Source organism: Neophocaena asiaeorientalis, unplaced genomic scaffold, assembly GCF_003031525.2.
Source record: "Neophocaena asiaeorientalis asiaeorientalis breed wild unplaced genomic scaffold, Neophocaena_asiaeorientalis_V1.1 scaffold254, whole genome shotgun sequence".
Taxonomy (NCBI): Eukaryota; Metazoa; Chordata; class Mammalia; order Artiodactyla; family Phocoenidae; genus Neophocaena; species Neophocaena asiaeorientalis.
The window spans coordinates 8,239,019-8,256,271 of NW_020174705.1; the positions used below are offsets into that span (position 1 = coordinate 8,239,019).

A 17,253-nucleotide genomic window follows, 5' to 3' on the forward strand; every position below is an offset into this window, starting at 1 on the left:
GTTAATCTGAATCCCATGATCTTCAAGACAGTCACTATCAAAAACTATTTATGACGACAAAACACTCAACACAATGATTTCCTTTAAAGAAAAAATTTAAAATGCTTGGCTATATTCCATGCAGTTTCAGCTACACCAGCCAAGCTACCTAATGCATAGCTGCTAAAGAAAACCAGACGATAGAAAAAAAACAGAACTACCTTGCTTTAAAAAATAAAAACCTTTTGTGTAAAAACATAAATCTAGGAAACAGTTAAAAGGAGAGTAAGAAGAATTTCTTCTCTTATAAACCATTCAGCTTAAAGGATAGTCACATTTAAAATATGATTCCATTAATTTTAAAACAGTGTATCCTCTTCAGACTGCTTCTGTTTTGTTTATCGGAGTACTGGTATAAATCATTGCACAGTCAGCATCATTTTTACTCTTACATGCAGTAAATAAATGACTGTCATTCTAGTGAGGGATGGAGGATGGGTATATGGCTGCTAAATAAAAGTTTATGAGCTGATTTAAATTCACTGTGGACAGACAGGTTTATTTTTTAAATGCTTTCAAGGCTCTAGGCAATGTATCTACTAATCTATATTCTGCACTATCAAGGACGGTATCTGAATATGTGACTGTATTTTTAGCAGCTATTTCCAAGTTAAAGATAAATGAAAGATGTTAACGGGGGGAAATTTTGGGTAATTCAATGCAACATGCTTTCAATATGCTGACGTGGTTACCTAGAACTGAACTAGGTCCTATCTGGTCCTGTCTTTTGAGCAAACAAGACAAAATACCTATAATTCCTCATAGGGAAGCAATAGTGACTGTGAAGTTCACATACCTAGGAAAGCAGAAGGTGACACAGTGCCATTGCTTCTTGAAACCATGACACTGATCCCCGTCTCCACAAAGGGCACAGAGAAGTCCACCACTTCAGAACGTTCCTCATTGATGGTGAGTGAGCCAACTGCCATGACTGCCCGTTGATAAACCACCTGGACACAAGGCAAAAAGAAGAACCGTCCCTTTACTTATCCTTCCCACCATCTCTGAGGACCTTGGGCCCTAAGTCTGAATGAGGGCCCTTGGGATGAAAAGATAACTTACCTCACCAATCATTCCATTCCACACATTGTTAACTTTCTTGCCATGCTTCCCATTAGTCACCAGGTAAAGGTCATAGGTAAACTTCACTGTTCTCGAAAGCTTCTTTAGGATATCGATGCAGAACCCCTTGCAGCATTTTTTAACATTCATGCCCTCATTGGTTGAATTGCTGTAGAGAAAATCCCAAGATGGTAGAGTATTAGTACTGGAAAATGTGTTCAGTCATTGTCTACACTCTTCTACTATTTTTCACATGGGAAATAGAGGCCCAAAATGAGGAAGCGGCTTTTACAAGGAGGTTCAGTGAGTTTATGACAGCAAAAGTAGAAAGTGTTCTTAATTATGACAATAACCATGACAACAGGTAACATTTCTTGAGTAATTACTATTTGCTATGCACTGTGATAAATGCTTTCTACTAACTGTTGGATTAATCTTCACAACATTTTTCTTAATTAGGTAGTATTCAGATCCCCATTATACAGATGAGAGTTACTACGTCTTATTTTTTTAAAGCTTATAACACATACAACCTCTTTAGATCAGAGTTTAGTCATCTAATCTAAACTGAATTATAAAAACTTACTGGAAAATGGAGGAGAGGAAGATGTGAAATTCTCAGAGCAAGGAGAGTTTTGCTTTATCCTTTCACTGAAAATAGGGGTTGGCAACCAAAGGGAAGAAGAAAGGATGCCTTACTTACTTAGAAAAGATACTCTCCTTGCTGAGGAAAACTAAGAATTATCAGCTAAGAATCAGGAGACCTGGGGTCTACTCTGTGCCTGAGTCTGTGGACTTAATGTCTCTTGATCGAGTCATCTCGCAAATGAAGGCTCATTCGTAACATTTTCCCTCCCTACCTACGTGGAGGAAGTGTGAGAGGTGACACTATTAAATAGCAATGTCCTTGATCAGGAAAAAGCCCTATTAAAATACAGAGGGCATTGCTGTCGTAAAACCTATCATAATCTACCAAGGTTACATTTGTTGCTTTGTGTCAGCCACTCTGCTTTATTTACTTGACAAAGTCATACTCGAAGGACACTCAGAAAAACCAGAAATGCTTTTAAAAGGGAAGGAAACAGGGGTCTTCCCAAGTGATAACAAAAACTATTTAAACCACTGCTACAGGAAGATCAAGACCTCTCTGGGCATTGTACTTGGTTCCACCTTGCCCTGGGGTATCCATTAGTACCATGGTCAGATGCTGAGTCACGTATTTCATAGGATATGTGCTGCCTCACCATTCCATTGTTGACACATCTACATACTGAATTGTTATCTAAGCACTAAAATGATGTTTATCTAACATCATTTGGTCTGTGTTTCCACATCTGGAAACACAGACCATATTGGGAACTTTTGTTGGTTGTTAACACAAACGTGTGCGTGTGTGTGTGTGGAGGAGGGGGTATGACAACTACCCAGACATCTGAGAAATGGTGCCCATGTAATCTCTCTGCTCTCCACCATCACCCAAAAGAAAGGGAGACTCATAAAAACAAATATGGGGAAAGGGATCCAATAAGTCATCAATTCTCTGGCTGTATAATTTCCCAGTGTGGCCAGTGGATGTGCCTTGCGAGTCAGACAGAGCTGCTTTAAAATCCTGGGTCTGCCCTTGACAAGCATGGAAACTCGGACGGGTCTCTTCATTCACAGACCTCAGTTTACTTATTCGTGCATTGAGAAGGCTGATACTTACCTTGCAGGATAGTTGGAAATATTAAATAAGGTATCTAAAGCACCTCTCACACAGGTGCTTAAAAATATATTTCCTCTCTTTTCACCAATGATTTGACAGTTTAGGGGATTAACTGGCAGTATAGCCATTTATCCTTACAGATCAAAACAGGTAAGTTTTCCTCAATTTTCTCTTCACATCTTAACACTCAACTAACAGGTAAGAAGAAAAGTCTGATTTCTCAGCCCATTTCCTACTACCTGATTTTTTAGAAGAATGATGTGTGCCCTCAAGACCCCACCATTTGCCAGAAGTGAGAGACAAAGGGTTTTCCCTGAAAGAATATCACCAAGAAAACAAACACAATCATGTTGTCCAACAGGAATCCTTTTTGGAACCAATCAGCCTGCCTCAAAGATGTTACCTTTAGGAAATGCAGTTGATCTAAACTGTGTTAATGCTGGGATGACTGGATCCTAGTAATTTTCTATTGCTTTCAGGTAAATCAAAGACTTTAATTTCACCTAGAAGCACAGTACAATTCTCATGTCACCAAGTGGGAAAAGGAAAATTGCAAGCCACCCCCTCCCACAGGAACCCAAATTGTGAATCTGAACTTGTTAATCTGTTTCTATTCTTCAGTTGAAAAGTCAATTCTTTTAAAGACAGTAATTTATTTGGAGGTTCATTTCCTCCAGACCAGTGTGACTCAGGACTTGGTGATCTATTGTTTTCAGCTCCAAGTCTTCTGATTTTAAAGACTTTAATCTCCAACGACTGAGTGTGAAGCGTAAGATGCCCTACTTGATTGGCCCTGTTGAATCAGAGAAGATATTGTTATCATAAAGGAGGTGCCCCAGTGGGGTTATACTCTTTGCTTTGTGCCAGCCACTCTGCTTTCTTAATCTGACCAAGTTCTGCTCAAAGAACACCCACCCAAGTCAAAACCTTCTTTGACAACTTTTCCACATTACCCCTTCTGTCATTCCCCCAGTTCATCACTTCCAAGTACTGTACTAGGCTTCCTTCTGTTTCCCAAACTCGCCAATCTCTTTCCTCCCTCAGGGCCTTTGCACCTGCTCCTCTAGCTGGGTGGCTCTTCCCCAGTTCTTCACATGTTTGGCTCCTTCTCCTCCTTTACATGTCACTTTACATCTTACCTGGCTGTGTGAGCTGCAGGAGCCCCACATACCTCAAGTGACTCCCTTATCACACCACCTTATTCAGATCCTTCACAGGGTTTATCCTAAGTGGAGCTGCCCTGTTCCCTTATTGGTTGAGTAGTTTTTTAACCGTGTGCACCCCTTGACTGCAAGATCCTTCCCGGTTCATTGACGCATCCCCCATGCCCAGCACTGTGACTAACACAGAAACTATGTTTCATGCGTATTTATTTATTGACTAATCTATTCAGAATTTCAACCCCAAAGAGGCTGATGACTCCAAAAAAAGCTGATGATTATTTACTGAATAATCCATAAGAATTTCAACTCCAAAAATGCTGCTTATTGATAAAAAAATTTCTCCAAACCAAAATGCACCTTCATAATACACTTAGCAATCATATTCTTAAAAAATTATCTTTGGGCTTCCCTGGTGGCGCAGTGGTTGAGAGTCCGCCTGCCGATGCAGGGGACACGGGTTTGTGCCCCGGTCCGGGTAGATCCCACATGCCGCGGAGCGGCTGGGCCCCGTGAGCCATGGCCGCTGAGCCTGCGCGTCCGGAGCCTGTGCTCCGCAACGGGAGAGGCCACAACAGTGAGAGGCCTGCGTACCGGAAAAAAAAAAATTATCTTTATCCAAAGCACTGAGCCATGGGGATTTGCATCTTGTATAATAAGAACTTAGGTTGGAATTTGGAATGTGGGAGGAAAAGTATCCATTCACCCTCCGTTCAAGTTTCATCAACATTGGGGTGTCATATTCTATGCTTGTCACTGAAGACACAAATATTAATAAGCCACATTCCCTATATTTAGGCAGATAATACTCTGGGGGAAATACAGACAAACTGTAAGCCATAAAAACAAGTGAGACAGTTTAGAGAGTGCTAGAGAGTGCTATGACTAGAGTGCTATGACTAGAGTGCTAGAGAGTGCTAGCTAGAGAGTGCTATGGACTGAATGTTTATGTTCCCCTCAAATTCATATGTTGAAACCCTAATCCCCAATGTGATGGTATTTAGAGAGGTAATTAGGTCACGAGGGTGGAACCCTCCTAAATGGAAGTAGTGCCCTTATAAGAAGGAGCAGGACAGCTTGCTTCCTCTCCCTCTGCTCTCTACCAGGTGAGGAGAAGACAGCCGTCTGCAAACCAGAGGGTCTCCACCAGACACCAGATCTGCCAGCACCTTGATCGTGGACTTCCCAGACTCCAGAACTGTGAGGAATAAATGTCTGTTGTTTAAGCCACCCACTCGTGGTAATTTGTTATAGCAGCCTGAACTGATTAAGACATAGAGACATAGCCAGGGTACTGTGGAAGTAGGGAGAACTAACCTAGCTTGTGGAGGGAGTGCTTAAGACTTAAAGGGCAAGCAAAAATTGTCCAGGTGAAAGGAGGCAATCAGAAAATACTAAGAAAAAAAAAAAAAAAGATTTCCATCTAGCGGTAGGCTTTTTCCTTTTGTGAATCCTCCACAAGGGTGGTATTTGTGTTTATGTTTGCATTACAAAGACAAAATTCAGGGCCTTGGACTTGGCCATGAAGCTTTATGTATCTCCAAAGGGCTTATAGATTAGGGAGAAGCCTTCATCAGGGGATCTGATAAAAAATGTCAGTTCCTCTTCAATCATAATAAAAGAGGAAATGACTTAGATGCAATGCTGGTTTGTTGCTGGTGACCTAGGAGATCCCCAGGAGATCAGCTCCACCTTAAGCACATCAGAAAGTCACTTGTAAGGTGGATGCTGACCCCAAAATGGAGAGAAGCTTTGAAAATTCTGAAAAGTTTGGATCTGGGAAATAGAAGAGAGGTGGAAGGAAGTGGTAGATATGGTTTGGGGGAAGGAGCAACCAGAAAAATACAAAAGAAATAATTATTCTAGGAAATATTGAAGGGGAGGGTTGACTTACCATACTGGTTAAGAATATGGTGGTGGAGTCAGATGGACAAGTGTTTGAGTCCTGCCTCTTCCATCTACTAGCTAAGTGGCTTTGAACGTGCTTCTTAATCTTCTCATCACTCAGTTTTTATCATGTTTTAAATGGGCAAAACCACGCGCCTCGTATTGCCGTTGTTGGAATCAAATGAATGCAAACCACCTGGTGTAGTTCCAGGTCTTTTAAAAAGTCTATTTTTATTCCCACCTGTTATAATAGAGTATATTTTATATTACATTCTATTATTCTTGTAGAGACACCACTGTTCTCAGTGATACAGGCTATTGTAAAGGATTGGGCACATTCAACCGACAGCATCCCTGGACTCACTTGATTCTGATGAACTTCCGACATGGCACAGTGTTCCGCACACACGTCTCAGTCAGCGGGTCTATGTCTTCCACGATGACAAAGGGGGCCTCCTCCAGTGTGACGATGCTCAGATGGTTGTCGTCTGGCTCACAGTCCGAAAAGGACTTGTACCTGGGCCACACGGCATGCCTCAGGCTCAGGGTCTGGTTCTCCCACTTGCCCACCTGGTATAAAGAGAAAGACACACCTGTGCTTTCCGGCACCACTGGCTTCCAGAAAGGTGAGTCCTCCCCCGTAAGAGGTATGGGAGAAGAACCCCATCATCTTCAGGGCTTTTCTGCTACCTACCTCAACGTACACTTCTGTTTATATGCTAAGAAAGATGAGGACAAAGGGAAAGCAGAATACTGGGCCGCTCCCATGCCCTGGACTCTCCCCAGACTAATAAATATGGGGGTGGTGACAAAGCACTGATGCCGTTGGAGATCCCCAAGTGATTGTGATGTTCTGCCAGAGCTCAGGCCCACTAATGTCATGAAAAGAGCAAGGACTTTTAGAATCAGAGGTCTAGGCTTGAACCCCCAGATCTGCCACTTACTAGCTGTACAACCACAGGCAGGCTTTTAATCACTATGAACATCTGTTTTCTCATCTGTAAATAGACACAATTCCACCTACTTTATAAGGATGTCGTGGGAATTAAATAAGGCAATTCGAGAAAAGCATATAGGGCAGTGCTCAGCACGTAGTAAGGACTCCAAACTCTCCCTTTTAAGTATAGAAGAGAGTCAGTGAGAGGGAGAGAGATTTTTAAAGTGCTAAGAAAAAGAGAAAGAGGAAAGGGGAGAGGAAGATGAAGTCCAAGGGCAAAAAAGAGGGAGGACTGGCAGGAGAAACAAGGGGGTAGAGCAGGTGAGCAGACGAGAAGCCTCCCTTCAAGCTCAGATACGGTTCTATTTAAGTTGAAATTAAGGTGAATTTTTCTTAATCCAGCACAGAGTGGAGACTTTTACTGCTTACTGTACATCAAGACCTATCAAAGCAGAATCGATCGTGTTCCCTCTGAGCAGCTGTCGTCATCTTAGTGAAATCAAATTGAAGGCTGTATGTTTTGAACCTTAATTTTATTTGACAGCTTCTTGGCACTCTCACACACACACTGCGAGAAAGCTGCCCCCAGCACTGCACTTTGTGCTTCCTCCTCCCGTTCCCAAGTGCAACTGCTCGACACCACAGAGCAGCGCTTTATTTGTAACACAAACCTCAAGGAAAATACCTCGTCTGAAGAGCTAAGTGCCAAGTCCAGCCTTGTCTGTGTTCATATGACCCACTCACCTCTCCTCCTGTAATGTGTCACCAGAAATGAATCTCAGGCCCTTGAAGAGAATTCAGACCCGCTGGACACCAGGAGAGGTGATAGGTGGCGGGAGAGAAGGCAATCAGTGCTCTGGAAGATGACATCATCATTTGGACTGGAAAATGTTTGCTGCTTGTAGAGAAACATGCCATGTGGCCAATTACAAAACTGTCCAGCTTCACTGATACCTTCCTTTTTAAGTTAGGAAGGGCAGTAATTTGGTCAAGCAAACACGTTCATCTCCTCAGGCTGTGATGTAACATAGGCTGGAGAGAATGTGGAGCCCATCAAATTCTTAATTCATTAAACATAGATTTACTGAACACCAGCTATGTGCGTGCTGACACCAGCCCGGGAACAATGAGGGGTAAAACAGAACGATTCCTGCCTTGTTGGAACCATCAGTCAGCTGCCGGACAAAGACCAAGCCAATAATAATAAACATGCAAATAGATAAAGAGATATCCAAGCTCTTCCTTTTGGAACATGTTATACCCATCTCTTTCTTTTCCATCTCCCTTAGAAAACTCAAACATAGCCTTCAAAAGAGCCTGGGCAGTTCAGTGGGTAAGACAATGGCTTTTGGAGTCACACAGAACTAAGTGCTAATCCTGGCTTCATCCATTAGCTGAGCAGCCTTGGGAAAGTTGCTTAACCTCTCTGAGCTTTGCTTTCTCTATCTGTAAAATGTGGATTGCTACAGGATATGCTTTCAGAACTGTAGTGAGATTTGAATGAGCCAAAAATGTCCTTGCAGCATTGAGCACAGAACTTAACATGTAACATACGTGGCAGCTGCTATTATTTTATTATTGTAGGTAGCATTTAAGATACAGCTCAAATATCACCTAATCTGTAAAAGCATTCCTGTCTTCCCTGGTAATAGAGAACTTTGCTCCCATCTCCACCACAGCATTTGATGTTATACTTAAAACAATGTCACTTTTGGGCATGTCTGTGTAGTCGGGAAATGTGCCAATATTACCACTTAGTTTAATCCTACAAATTCCACGTGGTAAGGATTATTATTCCAGCGTCACAGTTCAGCAAACTGAAGCACAGAGAGATTATGTAAACTGCCCAAACTTGCACAGCTAGTAAGTGGTGGATCCAGAGCTATACCATGGAACTATGCGGATCCAAAAGTGCTTTCCCACTAGTGTTTCTATTAATTGATCTGCAGTAATCATGTTATTGCTCCAAGACCCTTTCTTCCTTGCGGAGACAGCTCCTAAAGTCCCAAGGTAACATACATAGAGGCAAAGCCCGTTTAGCCAGCAGAATCTTTGGTGATGTCACCGACCATGTCACATACCCTACACCATGGGAGGCAGGCAAAGGTTCCAGCCCAAGGCTGACTCATGGAGAGAGAGGCTGCAAAGGTTTATGAGTTCCCAGAGTGCAATAACTTCCTAAATCTCCTCTAAGTTCCTCTCTCCCTTCCCAGCACATCTAAGTAAGCACCCATGGGTCAGCCAAGGAGGGTGGAAGCAAGTGGTGGGTGGGAAAACTTGATTAGGAGCTGAAGCTGCTGTGTAAACATTGCCCTAGATCCCGAGAGCTCTTACCTCCTTCTCTGAGTCTGACAGGCTCCTGTTCCAAACGCCAAAAATCTCAACTCCAGGATTTTATATACCAGATAGGGGAGAAACAGACATCCTTCGCTTTCCCCTCCTATGTTCCTATTTACAAAGGACTATATAACTGGGTCTGGAGTCTGTAGACAGGCTTAATAGAGACTTGTTTACTCCATAAATATTTACTGAGTGGCTACTAGGTGCCAAGCACTGCGCTAGGCACTAAGGGTACTGTAGTGCAAGCAGCACAATTTTTACTTGCAAGGAATTTTTATGTTAATTGGAAAGACAAACATGAGTCAAATAACCACATAAAAATATACATCGTACAAACTATACATCGTACAAACTGGGAGAAAGAAATAAAATACGGGTCTAAGGCTGGAAAAAGGGGGAACGAAATCACATAAGTCTTCCCCAAGAGGTGGCACTTAAGCTGAGACTGGAAATCCAAGATGAGTGGATGAGCGGGTAGAGGGAGCAGAGGCAGGAAGAGCCCTCCACGCTGGCAGGGGCCAGATGATGCAAAGCCTTGCAGGTCCAGTTAAGGAGTTGAGATTTGCCGTAAGAGTTAATCTAGTCTGTTATCCAGAATGGAAAAAGAAATGAAGAAATCATCATGAACATGGGTCCATATATAACTTTCCCAAAAGTGGAAGCTTCTTGCCCCCTCCATTCTTTTTTTTCTTTTTTTTATTATGGAAAAATTTTAACTCATACAAAAGTAAAATACTAGAATGTATCTCCATCTTCCCATTATCTAGCTTCATTAATGACTAACTCATGGTCAATCTTGCTTCATTTATACTCCCAACCACTCCTCCCATATTATATTGAAGGAAATCTCGGACATCATAACATTTCATTCACAAATCCTTGATTTGATTTAAATACCTAATTTTCATTTGCTTAACAATATTATACCTCAACAACCTATGTGTTTGTGTATATGTTTCACTCATTAGATCGTGATTCTTCAGTCTAGCAGGGATATATATATATATTATATTATATATATTAATATATATGTATATTAGTTGGTTTCTATGTCCACAGCTTCTAACTCAGGGCCTGGCACAGCTGGATAGCTGTTGCTGGAATGAATGAACACACCACACTTAGCAGAGTCTGTAGCATTCGATGACAGTGGTTTGTGTCTGCTAATCCCAAACTCCTAATTAATCCCTCCCTCTCTTTCCCTTTGGGTAACCATAAATTTCTTTTCTATGTCTGTGAGTCTATTTCTGTCTTGTAACTAAGTCATTTGTATCATTTTTTTTTAGATTCCACATATAAGTGACATCATATGACATCTGTCTTTCTCTGTCTGACTTGACTTCATTTAGTACGATAACCTCTAGGTCCAGAGATTATTAGGCACTATTCTTAGCGCTATTTTCATTCTTATAAACACCCTATACACAAGAAGAAGCTGTGGGCAGATGATTTTTATCTCTATCATGAATTTTGGACTTGAAAACAGTCCCAAATTCCCCCAACTAGGCTGTGTGGGAGAAGAAAAAAAAATCTTTATCTTCAAAATAAACTGGATTTTGGTGATAAACCTTTAAATGTTTTCAGCAAATAAACTGAAGTTTTGAGGACAAAGAAAAATAATTGACCTCTAATGGAGAAAAGTGATTTTGTTAAAAGAAGTGGAGAAAGGGGAAATTAACTTTGTCATGATTTTTTAATCTGTTCTTACTAATAAAATTTAAATGCTGTGCTTTTAGAAAGCTAATTCCCTCTTCAGCTCCTAGGAAGTGTTTTGTGACAGAGCAGTGATTACTTATCAAAACGTTCAGCCAATATTTTCTCAGAGGAAAAGATAATTTCATCTCCAGAAACTGTCATAAGTTAATATTCATCCCTTAAGGTCTGGTTAAATCCATAGCGATGTCACAGAGGCTGCAAGAGGCTGGAAGAAATGAGGTTAATAGATGTTTGTGACTCTCCTTTCAAAGAGGTATGAGTGCTTGATTGTATTTGATCTATTCATGAAATGCTTACAAGAGACAGTTAAAATCACCTCACAACTGCTCTCTCCCAAGCCACTCCCTAAAAACGTATATCTAAACACCAAAATCATAGATCTACCTCTACTCAAATCCTTCCATGACTCATACTGCCCACAAAACCAGTCAGATTCCTCTTACATTAATGGACTCTAGAGTATAGGTCCCATCAACCTCGATACACTGTCCTCTCTCTCTTTCTATCACTTTGTTGATTTCTCTTTTGCACACCCTATGCACACCCTCACACTGAAACATATACATCTACACCTCCAAACACACATACGCTTACACCTACACATACTCACACATGTATGTACATATATATGTATGTGCATATGTGTATACAGTTAACCCTTGAGCAACGTGGGGTTTAGGAGCACTGACCCTTCGTGCAGTCAAAAATTTGTGTATAAGATATAGCTGGTCCTCCATAACCATGGTTCCTCCATATCTGCGGATTCAACCCACTGGGGATCATGTAGTACTGCAGTATTTACTACTGAAAAAAATCCATATATAAGTGGATTCAAACCCGTACACATGCACACATATATATATATCATATATTTATATATCTATACATAAACACACAGCTACACTCATACCTACCTGAATTCACAATACACACATATATACACTCACCTCCACACACGTACCACTACACATACACACATGCCTAACACACACCTACACTCACACCTCTACACACACGTACAACACTAAGCCACAATGATGCGTACACTTTTCACTCTCACCACACACCCCCTGAATGATACCCATTTCCCCGCCTTTGCCTGCACTACTTCTACGTGAAATTCCTCTCCTTATCATCTCCACTGACTGGAATCCTACCCACTCTTTCCAGGTACAGCTCAAATACCGTCTCTCCCCTTCGGCTTAATACTCCAGCTGGAATGCATTTTGTTTTGTTTTGGTTTTTGTTTTTTGCAGTACACGGGCCTCTCACTGTTGTGGCCTCTCCCGTTGCGGAGCACAGGCTCCAGACGCGTAGGCTCAGTGGCCATGACTCACGGGCCTAGCCGCTCCGCGGCATGTGGGATCTTCCTGGACCAGGGCACAAACCCGTGTCCCCTGCATCAGCAGGCAGACTCTCAACCACTGCGCCACCAGGGAAGCCCTGGAACGTGGTTTTGAGCATTCTCTTTTTCCCTTGAATTCTCTCGCATGTTCATTCATGAGCTCAATACACATGCGTCCAGGGCTTTACATTGTGCCAGGCACTGCAGGAGGCTCTGGGGCTACAACTGTGAACAGTGCAGGCTGGTCCCAGTGCTCAGACTTTCTAGTCTGGTTAGAGAAGAGGAGTTAAAGCACACTGGCCATGAGATAACGTGAGCTAATAAATGCGGTAACTGCCGTGCTGGGGTGGGCACAGGATACTACTGGAGCAGAGAGCTTCCTGCTCTGCAAGGAAACCAAAGATGCTTCTAAAGGAACTGACTTCCAACCATGAGCCATACCAGCATGGCAGATGGAGATGGGGATTACTGAAGAGTTTTAATCAGGGGAGGGATACAATCAGTCTGACGTATTAGGACACTTCTTCCCAGTGCAGTGCAGAGAAAGGGTTTGTGTCTAAAAGATTCTGAAGGCAGAGTGATGGGTCAGGAGGCAGCTGCATTAATCTGGATGAGTCTGGCATAGGGCCGCATGGGGAGGGGGCATGAACTCACAGGATCCCAAAGTGGTGGAATCAATACAACTTAGAGAGCGATTGTGTATCTGTATGGGGGTGGGGATTAAGGGCTCAGTTTGCCCTGTATTATAGAATCTCTGGCCTGGCCAGCCTTTCACATAACATGACCCACATCGGCTGTAGTACAGTGTTCACCGCATTCCAGTTCAATAAATGTTTGCTGAACTGAACTCAATTCAGAAGGCAGCACTGGCATCAATTTTTACTTAGAATTCAAAGTTAAAAGAGGAGAGTTGCCTGTTTACTCAGATCCCCTCCTTGGAGACAAGACAATAGGGATTGTAAAATTAAAAATCAGAGATGAAATTTATCAAAACCGACAATGAAAGCAGAGTTCACGCTGCCTGTGCTCCAGCTTGACTGGCCCTGGTTAGCTCATTGAGTGATTTCATAACCAAGGGGGAAACAGGTCCTAAAACAAACACTTCGCATGTGCAAAACACCGGAAAACATTCCAGATAATAAGCAGGGATTTACTCCCAAGGTGGAGAAAATGCAAGTAATTAACTCTTCAGGAAGATGAATTTCAGGAGAAAAACAAAGCAAACAGGAGGCCAATTTCTCTCCACCTGGAATATAAAGTCTTCTAAAGGACATAAGATAAATGTCCATGAAGGAAATTTAAATTGACTTAAAGTCCGTATTTAGCATAAATAGCATCACCGGTTAGCATCACTTCCATGCCTCTGCATGCAAATGCAGAGCTGATAGCAGGCTTACACATGAGTAATTTTGTGTCTTTGGTTGCTGCTCGAAGCCAAAAGTAGATCTGAATTTGATTGACCTGGAAACTACAACAGAGATGTCTGAGCCACAACCCTGACTTGATATTAAGTTGAAATGTGCTCTATCTGGAGTAGTTTGCAGTTGAGTCGTGATTTTTTTGTGAACCAAAACCCGATCTAAAGTTCGTTCAAGACAGCTAGGGTCTGCTGAAACCAGATGTCACATTGCACCCCAGATTTCCCCTGCATGGTATATTCAAACAAGCTTCTACAATAAAACTGCTGAAAAGCGAATGTGGACCAAACCTACTTTATCTTCAGTGCCATGGGGTCTCAGATGGCCACTGGCAGAGTGAAACTAAGAATTGCTTTTCAGGTGTTAAAGTAAAGCACCTGCTTCCTTTGAATGCACTGTCTTAAATGCGGTTACTGAAGGTAGTGGGATTATGAGACTTTAGCAGGAATAAGAACCTCTCCTTGGGGAGAGGAATGCAGACTCCAAGGGGAAAGAGGGGGAAGGGATAAATTAGGAGTATGGGATTAACAGATACACACCATTATACATAAAATAAACAACAGTGATTTACTGTACAGCACAGGGAACTATATAGGTCAATATCTTGTAATAACCTATAATGGGAAAGAATTTGAAAATACACATACATAAGTAACTGAATCACTTTGCTGTACACCTGGAACTAACACAATACTGTAAATCAACTATACTTCAATTAAAATAAATGAATGAGTGGATGAATGCAGACTCCTAGATCGCTGGAGTGTATGCATCAGTAAATGTGGGATGAGGCTTGGGAACCTAACTTTTTAACCAGGATCCCAGCTCATTCTGTTCTGGGTGATCGAAGAGAAGCACCTAAAGGATCCTACGTATGGCTACCAGCAGGGTTAAACGCAGCGTAAGGAAAAGGTGGGAGTCTTTCTTCTTGGGTTTCTTGTGTAACCAGTAGCAGTCGCCAGCACATCTAACTGAGTTGAATCAGCTGTTGGAGCCTTAATTAAATTCCTCTCAGTTGAAATTTCAGAATTGCCTGATTGTTATACAGCTCACATTGGAGCAGTTGATTTCTTTCTCCTATAATAACTGTTCTCAGGATAATCTAATATCTTTATGGATAATGGCGTCGGCTGTCTGAGGACTCAGCACTGATCTGGTAATCCATGGAGACGTGTTTTGATCACCGCTATTTCCTCGAACAACCTGCCTATTGCTTCCATTCTCCTCGAGGTTCATTCAACACGGGAAGAGCTCGATGCTCGTTCAAGCTCAGATTTAAAAGTGGAAGTCTCTGGAACGATGAGTCTCCCTTTTCTTCAGAAGTTCACTTATTATCTTCAGTTCTACAAAGTTCCTCTGTTCCCAGGTCCCTGGGGATGGAGAGAAGCTCTACTTCTTTGGTTTACTTTTAATTATTTATGTGATCTTAAAAAGTGATGTGCCCTGGTCATTAGCTAAACAGTTAATAGTGTTTTCTTTCTCTCCTTTGGCTCCATGTTGGAATCATTTAACATTAGAGACTTGAAAAATCAGCAAAAAATAAAAAGGAGCCCTCTCACAATTACTAATTAATTTTTGAACCCTCTCCTGGGAGTCCTTCATTATGTAACTTCTTTATCAGTCAGCCCTCCAATGGGCTGTAATAATTATTAAATAATGAATAAGTATAATAACTGGCATGTCTTGAGACACTGTGATCACCCCAACATGCACTTCCTCCTTTTACCCTCACATCCCTGTAAGGAAAAGGTCATCATTACCCTCACTTTACAGATTGGGAAACTGGGAGCTGACGTGAATTGCCCAAGATCAAAAAAGCAAGAGAGAGCATCTGGAGGCTGAGCTCAGGCCATCTGACTTGAGAGACTGGGGTCATCACCACTGTCTGATATTCCCAAGGTGGCCATCAGATTTGGTCTGGGAAATATTAAGGCAAACAAGGGAAATGAGGGAACATTCTACGGATCAACTGGAAAGACCCTGCTGCGAGTAGCGATGCCCCGAGGAGCTGGGATACCTGAGCTCAGCCTCCCCAGATGCACGGCCTGTCCCCTTTGGAGAGGGGCAAGGTGCTCTTTCCCTGTGAAATACAGGAGGAGGAGAGAGAACAGCCAGATGCGGCTATCTTGTGGTTTTCTTTCATGTTTTCCAGTTATTTCCTCAGTGTACCTGTGACTTGATTCTTCTAAGGACCTTGAATTCCACCCTGGGTCATGTCTCTGACAGCAGCGCTGCAGTGAGCCCTTGCAGGCTTGAGGTTGCTAACATCGACATCCAAAAGGCGATTAGAATAATAGACCAGGGAAAAAATCAGCCGCTCAAATGTGAACTGCATGACAATTAGGTAATTTGGGGATTTCAACCAAGAGGAATGTAATTTAGGGCTCTAACAGCTGATTAGACTTTTTCTTCGCCTCTGTGGTAATCTCCATCCACTACGTAAGGGGCCTTAGAAGGGAGGATTCCATTTGCCTCTGTCACACGTTGTACCTGAGATGCTGACGGCCAAGACGATGTGACTCTGTTTACATTGCTGCATCTGTTATCATCAAAATTTGGACTTAAACTTGGTTGAACTCCTGAAAAGGCTGTTGCCTTGGCGAAGAAAACCAGGAAGGCTATAGGTCTGCAAAAACACTTCAGGAGGAGATGTGAAGGAAAATGGGATAAACACAGGACCTGGAGTGGGGGGGGGATAAGCACCTAATATTGGACGAGATCTTGACCTAAGGACAGTCCTCTATTATAATAGTAGTGATAACCAGGGTTATTTTTTTAACACCTTTGCAAAGACAATTTAGAAATACGGAAAAGGTTTTTCTTTTGACCTTCTAATGTACTTTTCTGAGTAAATTTCAAAGATCAGTGTAGTTTCTACTTGTAAGATAAATGAAATACCATTTGCAATCCGGCAGAGTAAATAGCTCTTTTTTGAATATTTACTTGAAGGATATTTAGCAGCTCTTTGCTCCCTTGGCAGAGTTGGTAAGAGTTAGGAGGTAGTCAGGAGCCCTCCAGAGCTGGGCTGATAGCTGAGAGGGCCCTTCATTCATTGGGATTATCGAGTCATTCTTACCAGCCCGAAAATCATGACAAGGCTGGATATGAATACAGGTGTGACTCCTCCTCTTACTATTGGGCAGCTTTTTTTTTTCCCATGAAAACCTTGCAAAGTGGTAAAAAAAAAAAAACAACTGGGGGCTGAGTGTGTAACAGTTTATAAAAGGAGATAAGTTCCAGGTAATTAAATTGGAGACTAAGGGAACAGGAGACTTCAATGCATCAAACCTGACAAGGGATAGAACGGGCCAAAGGCTCGTTGATTTCCTCACTCAGCGTTATGTAAAAAAGCCAGTTCCATTTGGATCTCAGCCTGAACATTCAAAGTTAACCTCATTGACAGTGTCTGCAGAGTTTTAAAATAAGGTTATAAGACCTGGGGGTATTGATCAGTTGCAAAGTATTTAATTCTCTCACCCGTGAAAAGTTATTGGGTTGTGAAAGTTGAAGGGTTTGGAACACTTGGTGTCAGGTCTCTGATGGGCATTTGTTCTTTCACATCTGGGGCAAAATAATACATTTAAGTCTTTGAGATGGACGTTTTCCTCCTTCTAAATGAAAGGGCGAGCCAGGGGTTGGTGCCT

At 42.1% G+C, this 17,253-nt stretch overlaps 1 protein-coding gene across 2 annotated transcripts in view; it reads right to left on the minus strand.

Annotated features, from left to right (window-relative positions):
- Nucleotides 1-17,253, minus strand: part of GRIN2A (glutamate ionotropic receptor NMDA type subunit 2A) — a 366,372-nt gene that overhangs the window by 73,423 nt on the left and 275,696 nt on the right. For both annotated transcript variants that reach the window (XM_024759609.1, XM_024759610.1), the window contains 3 exons: nt 6,218-6,423; nt 1,102-1,270; nt 836-989 (listed from right to left, as the gene is read on the minus strand). In XM_024759609.1, the coding sequence (XP_024615377.1) occupies nt 836-989; nt 1,102-1,270; nt 6,218-6,423 (529 nt within the window). The remainder of the gene's footprint in view (nt 1-835; nt 990-1,101; nt 1,271-6,217; nt 6,424-17,253) is intronic.